At 48.8% G+C, this 7195-nt stretch overlaps 1 protein-coding gene across 1 annotated transcript in view; it reads left to right on the top strand.

Annotated features, from left to right (window-relative positions):
- Positions 1-6046, top strand: part of TMEM268 (transmembrane protein 268) — a 19037-nt gene extending 12991 nt beyond the window's left edge. The window contains exons 5-8 of the mRNA XM_007449729.1: positions 1006-1116; positions 1933-2013; positions 3228-3413; positions 5867-6046. Coding sequence (XP_007449791.1) covers positions 1006-1116; positions 1933-2013; positions 3228-3413; positions 5867-6046 — 558 coding nt within the window. The remainder of the gene's footprint in view (positions 1-1005; positions 1117-1932; positions 2014-3227; positions 3414-5866) is intronic.
- Positions 6047-7195: the final 1149 nt, after the last annotated feature.

The raw sequence follows: 7195 nt of genomic DNA, 5'->3' as shown, positions 1-7195 counted from the left end.
ATTCCTGGAAAATTCAAGTATTTTAAAACCTATTCACAAAACACTTTAGGTTTATATGTAAAATGGAATTAGGTTGTCCAGTCAGAGAATTATGAAGAGATTTTTTCACATGTGCTCATGCCCAGTGGGACATTTAGGGTTCAGGTAGGCTGGGGGACAGTTCTCCCACGTGCAAGATTCTCTGTCATGGGACGTGGCCTACAGCGGAAGGCATGTGTTTAGCATCCCTGGTCCTCGTCCCTAAATGCCAGCATTGCCTGTCCTGAGCCTGTGACAACCGTAAGGGCCTTCTCACACATTCAAAAGCTCCCTACAGGGGTCCTTCCTGTTTTGGGGATCATTGTCCTCGATTGGGTTCCCTTCTAATTGCATCTGAAAGTCCTCGTAGGGTCTTTTAGAGCTTTGGGTCCCGTCCCCCTTCCTCTCGTCTCCTGCCCGGTCTGCTTAGCACCTACTTTGTCATCCATGGCGTCAGTTGGTTCTGGTGGGAAAAGAAGGAGATGGATTCCCAGAGCCCCCCTCCGAGGGCCAGTCACTGGGTTAGGTAGCATGGAAAGTAGGTGCTTTACTTCCACAATCGATGCTTAAAGCTCTCCAACCCCCTCCTCCCTCAGATACGTGTGGCCCCCGACTGTGTCCCAGGCACTGGGTTAAGTGCGTCGCACACACAGTCTCGGTCCGAGCTCACCATGTTCCTAAGGGGCCGGAGAAGCTTCTTATCCTTCGTCAACAACCGAAGGAAGCAAGACCAAGAAGGGACACATTTGTCCAGGGCCACCGCCGGAAAGTAGCAGAGCTGGGCTTCACCCGAAGCTCTCTGGCACTGTTGAATTTATTGTCCCAACAATGCCACAGTCTGTTTTATAGGGGAGACAATGGATGTGTCTTGGAGACCAGGATTGTCCCGTGGTGTCTCGGGGAGGGGCAGTGTGTGGTTATTGCTCAGGCCCAAGAGCTCCCCGGCAGCATGGAGGTTGGGCCACGGGGCTGGCGTTTGTCTTACAGGCCAACGCCAACACGGATCTGAGGCTGGCGGCTGCCAACGGAGCCCTCCTGAGACACCGGGTGCTGTTGGGGGTGACAGACACGGTGGAAGGCTGCCAGAGTGTGATTCAGGTACTGTGTCTCGGAGTGACCTCTCCAGTGGACCCACTGTGGGGCTGGGCTCTCCCCGTCTGTGCAGTGTCCCCCGGAGTCTGCTAACGGGGATGGCGTCGGCAGCCCCTCCTTCCTCTCTGCTCCAGTGTTTCTTTCTGGAGACTCCTCTCTGGGTGGTAACCAGCAGCCTAGAACCTGCATGAGGCGGGGCTGGAAGGGAAGCTCGGAGGCCATCCAAGCCACATTCCTCATTGAACATTTATTCAGCAAAGAGATGGGGCCTCCTCTGTTTCGAGCCTTCAGTACCCAGACAAGGTCCCTGGGGAGGCAGGTCAGACCCTGAGGGCCTTGTCCTCCTGGCATGGTTGTTTTCTTGGCCCCCAAGGCAATGGGGAGATCTGAAGTGACTAGAAAGAGGTCACACAGTGGGTCTGGGACACAGCTGGGCTGGTTGAGGCCCAGGGCACCTGAGCCTGGCTGGGTTCTGCCTGGGAGGATGGATAAATCTCCTCGGCACCACCTCCGCATTCTTAGCTGGTGAGGGGCCCAGGGTGTGGGTACGGGTGGGCCCCCAGCGGGCACAGGGTTTGACATTTTCCAAATTGCACATGAAGCCACTTGTCTACCAGCCATCCAAAGGAGACCCCGTCGTGTGTGGGGGACTCTGGGAGAGAGCAGAATGGCATGCTCACGCCGGAGACCGGGATGAATCTGGTCATCCCCAGAAGGGCAAGCCTCCAGCGAGGAGGCAGGAGGTGAGGCCCGTCTCAGAGATGGAGAGTTCAGGGTCTGGTGGGTTTTGGCCTCAGCAGTCATGGCTGCTTCTCTCCCCAGCTCTGGTTTGTCTACTTCGACCTGGAGACCTGTGTGCAGTTTTTGTCCGACCATGTTCGAGAAATGAAGATGAGCCAAGAGGTGAGATACCTTAAGTGAAAAACAAAAAAATAAACCAGGAGGCTAGATTGTATAGATTGCATTACCTCAGTGTTGGAACAAGTGTCTAAGGAAAAGTTACTTGGAAGGAAGAATACCTCTGTGGAATCATGGTTGTTTTTGCCTAGGGAATTATGGCTGTTTTTCTCTTCCGTTTTAAAGAATTTTTTTAAAAATTGAATTATTTATTTATTTATATATAATTTTTGGCTGCGTTGGGTCTTTGTTGCGGCGAGCGGGGCCTACTCTTCATTGCGGTGCATGGACTTCTCATTGCGGTGGCTTCTCTTGTTGCGGAGCACGGGCTCTAGGCGCTTGGAGTTCAGTAGTTGTGGCGCGTGGGCTCAGTAGTTGTGGCTTGCGGGCTCTAGCGTAGTTGTGGCACACGGGCTTAGTTGCTCCGCGGCATGTGGGATCTTCCTAGACCAGGGCTCGAAGCCATGTCCCCTGCGTTGGCAGGCGGATTCTTAACCACTGTGCCACCAGGGAAGTCCTCTTTTCCTTTTTAACTAGTCGCATTTTCCACATTTTCTACAGTGAATATAAATTTTATTTATAATAATAATAATAATAAATAACAGCGAGAATATGTTTCATTTATGACAACAACAATAATAAAGATTCTGGCAGAGGAAAATACCGTATATTTAGATGACTTTCACTTGTTTGAAATCCTGAATGTTTTGAGAAGGAACGGGGAGAGTTTGCTCCAGTTCCACAGAGGAGGAAACTGAGGCTCTGAGAAGCCGCGTAGCTGGTTGGTGATGCCAGGTTTGGAGCCCAGCTCGCCTGTCCTCGAGCCCTGTGCTGCTTCCCTGGGATCCATTTTCGGGCTCCCGCAAGTACTGTAGTTGGCTTTGAAGTCAGGATTGTGGCTTAGCCCTGATCCGGACCCATTGGTTCCTGTGTGGCTTTGGGCAATTCCTTTGAGCTCCAGTTTGCTCATCTGCAACATATGGATAAAGATTCCCACGTCCCAGGCTGCTTTGAGGAGCAGATGAGAGCATGGAAGGAAAAGTGCTTCTGACCATACTTTTGCAGGAATTATCTGATCTCTCCAGAGTCTCCTGAGGTCAGCATCTGAGTCTGTAGACGGTCTATCTGTCCTATGTGGGTCTGCGGCTCAGGGAACCACCCGGCATCCTCCATCCACCTAACTTAGGGCACCACCGAGCCCCTCTCTGTTTCCTTTGCAGTCCTTGCTGAGAAGCAGATTGAGCCAGCTCTGTGTTGTCATGGAGACTGGGGTGACCCCCACGGTGGCCGAGAGGCCGGAGAACCTGCTGGAGGAAGCTCCTCTCCTGCCCAGCAGTCCTCGTCCCACGGAGAGGCCACTCGTGCAGACCGAGCTTCGCCAGCTTATTCCTGAGGCTGAGCCGGAGGTAACAGGCACCTGGGCCAGTCAGGTCCCCTCCTCCCCCACCAGGTGTTTGCATAGAGTCCGTGTGGGGCTCTCAAGTTCTAGATTCCTGGGGACATGCCTTTACATTTCCTCCTGCTCCAGAGTTCTGTTGGGTCCTGCCACCCAAGCTGTCTGTTGGGTATGGTCAAGAGCTAGTAGACCAGAAGTCTGGTAATGTGGTTTGCGGCTTGTGCAACCCTCTTCTCACCATGAGGACAGACCCACTGTCTGGGAGACATGCAGTGAGGGGGCGACCTGCGGCAGGGTGTGATACAGCAGAGCACTTGCATTTTCTTTTTAGCCAATAGATTTGGGGATTAAAGGTCCAAACCAGCCCAGACTTTCCCTTTTGCATCGATGGGGAGTGGGGGGACCTGCAAATAGGACCATTATGAGAGAAAATGATAAATATATTAATCTCTTCAAAGAGTTGAAAAGATTGATAAGATCACGTTCTTTCTTGTGCATGCATGTCTGGGTTTATGTGAAATAGCTCATTAACTATGATGGGTCTTTTAAATTATTTTTTCAAATTCATTCAAACCGATAGTAATACAATTTCCTGTCATGAATATCAGGTGTCAGTGTGTGTGCACATGTTTTTAAAGTAGCTGCCCTTATAAAATAGCAAAGGAAAATACAAGCAATGCCCAAGTCTCAACCTGGGCCAGACTGTCATATTTCAGGAGGAACCCAGTGTGAGCAAAAGGTGGAGAAATAGTTATAATGACCTCTTTCATTTTCACAGGTTTTTATCATGCATAAAATTCTTCAGCATATCCTCTGAAGTATAGATTATTCTCCCTTCTTCCCTGATGGGTGAAATAAGCTTCCAAGAGGTCAGCTGACTCACCCAAGGTCGCAGAACAAGGGAGAATGTGGCAAAGTCCAAGGCAGAAACCAGTCCTGTGATTCTCAGGAGGCCAGTTTCTTGTCACAGTTCTTTGTTTCTTATGTTATCAATTTTAGAATAAATGGGCGGGAAGACCAATCTGAGTTAGTAAGTGGTAGGCTGTTTGGAGTTTTCAACCTTTTTCTAGCACAAAGGATAACTCCAAGGAAACACGGATCCTACAGAGCTAGGTGGAATTTCTGCTTTTTGAATAATGATAATGGTAGTGATATTGATGGCATTTATTGCACATTAGGTATTGGGCTTTCTATCCATTAGTGCCTTTAGTCCTCACTCCAGCTCAACCAGAAAGGTGCTGTGATTTTCTGTCTTTTACTGATGAGGAAGTGGGCTAAGCAAGGTGAAGTGACTTTGCTCAGGGCCCGTCCCAGCATGGTTGAGCTGACATTCCCATTTGACCCTTTTGATTTGAAAGCCTATTCTTGATCCCTAACTGTACTGACATAAACAGGCTGGGTGTAACCCACACTTTACTTTATTACATTCAGACTGGACACAAGTACTGTGAAAGACTTCCATGCCACACAAAAGAAACTGGAGCATCTTTGCTGGAATCCCAACTGCCAGACAGGTGGATGGAACTTTAGAGACCAAATGTGTTAAAAGCATGCATTAAATACAATTAAAAACATTTTTTTCCTCTTTTTAACTTTTTAATTTTTTTCACTGCAGTGAAATATACATAGTACAAAATTCACTGCTTTAACTATTTTTAAGTGTACGATTCAGTAGCAGTAAGCACATTCACATTGTTGTGCAGCCATCCCTACACCCTCCTCCAGAACTTTTTCATCTTCCCAAATTGAAACAGCATACCCATTAAATACAAATTCTTTTACCTTACCCAGCCCCTGAAAACCACCATTCTACTTTCTGTCTCTATGAATTTATTGCTCTCGGTGCCTCATATAAGTGGAACCATACCGTATTTGTCTTTTTGTGATAAATCCAGTTTTGATAAGCACTTTTAATATAGGAGTACTGTCTGAAGCAATTCAGCAGGTACTGCTGTGTATGACTTGAAGAACCCTGCCGTCAGAGGGGTATTCCCCCAACCATGCCTCCATTTACTGGTGATTTTCTTCAAGTGCATTACCTTGATGTCATGTACTTTACAAAATCACAGACACTTGAAACTGGAAAAATGTGTGTGTGTGCGTGTGTGTGTGTGTGTGTGTGCGTGTGTGTGTGTGCACAATTGGCTGGTAGAAACCAATGGTAATTCCTCTAGTGCTTTGAGGCTCCCTAGCTTTTTTGTGCACATTATTATCACCTATTAGCAGTTAGGTTACCACCTCAGAGGTGAGGAAACTGAGGCTGCAGGAGCTCCACAGAGCTTGAGAGCTGGAGTTCCAGACCAGATTCAGGCATCTTGCAGTTGTCCCGGGTGAGGGCCTTGCCGGGTTCTTCCTAGTGAGCATTACTGCTGGTCCAGGGTGGGGTGTAAGGACCACTTGGCATACCCCTCATGCTTTAGACACTTTTCTGTGGCCCTCACTCTGCTTCCCTACCTCTTCCAGGAAATGGCCCAGCAGCTGCTGGCAGTGTTTGGTGGCTACTACATCCGGCTCCTGGTGACCTCTCAGCTCCCCCAGGCATTGGGCACACGACACACAGACTCTCCAAGGATTCCATGCCCCTGCCAGCTCATAGAAGCCCACATCCTGGGCACAGGGTGCTGCCCATTCCTGGCCAGGTGACCTAGGGATGAAGGTACTCATCTTCTTCCAAGGCTGAAGGTGAGAAGTCAGGGAGGCCTCAGGAGCCCAAGGTGGCCAGCGGTGAGCCCTAGGCGAGGAGGGCAGCATCTGGGGGCACTCTGAGGCTGTCAGTCATGTCAGCACTGTGAATATTATGCTCACTCCAGGACCCTGCACAAGAATGGCTTGTCAACATCCCACACTGACCCCTGGCCTTTGCAGAAGCCGATGGTCCCACTCTGAGGTACTTTCTGTGCTGCTTAGAACTGTGGGCATGGATGAAAGGGCCACCTGCACATCCCTTTCATTGTCTGGAGAGCCCAAGAAATGTGAAGATGACCAGACCGGACTGAATGTGTGTCCAAAGCTTGGTCTCAGGTGATGCTTCTGTCCCCACCCCCTTCTTGTCAGATGGAGACTCAGGGAGGACACTGCCCTTTGTGGCATCGCCTTGGGCCACTTAGATTATAAGAAGCCTCTTCCCAATCTGAAGTGAAAAAGTAAATTCTGAGAATGTTCTCTCCATTTTTAAGCTGTTTTTTCCCTACGTTTTCTGAAAAAAGATGGCACTTGGGCTTGTATGCTAGCACACAGGCCTTGAGGAGTAGGAAACAAACGGCCTGTAACTGCTAATGGGAATATTTGGAAGAAACTGAACCTGTCTGATTGGAGGACATATTTTGTTCAAAGGCATGCTTGCTTGTGGGTATGGTTTCATACTGCAGACGGAGAATGGCAGTTTGTTCCTTAACACTAACACTGTCCTGGGATGAAGCGTAATCTGTCACTTGTGGAATTCCATGAAGAGCTCAGAGGCTGCCAGGTGCACTGCTTCTGAACAGGTTTGAAGACCCATTGTTCCCTAGGCCCAAATCCAAAAGCCCTAGCCTGGCATTTAAAGGCTCCCCAGCACCTAAGACCTGGCCTTCATCTGCAGTTTTGGCTTCATTGCCCGTAAAAATCCTTCATAGGTTGAAACTCTTTTCCTGGACTGACATACCTGTTCCTTTGTATGTGCTGGACTCCTATGCATGCTTTTGTAAAAAAATTTTTTTTTAATTGAGGTGTGGTTGATGTAAGATATATACAAGGTTCAGGTGTACAACATAGTGATTCACCTTTTTTTTTTTTTTTTTTTTTTGCGGTACG

The sequence above is a fragment of the Lipotes vexillifer genome, unplaced genomic scaffold (assembly GCF_000442215.2).
Source record: "Lipotes vexillifer unplaced genomic scaffold, Lipotes_vexillifer_v1.1 scaffold230, whole genome shotgun sequence".
In the NCBI taxonomy this organism is placed as follows: Eukaryota; Metazoa; Chordata; class Mammalia; order Artiodactyla; family Lipotidae; genus Lipotes; species Lipotes vexillifer.
Note: the sequence above shows the minus strand (reverse complement) of the source record. Positions and strands in the feature narration are given on the sequence as shown.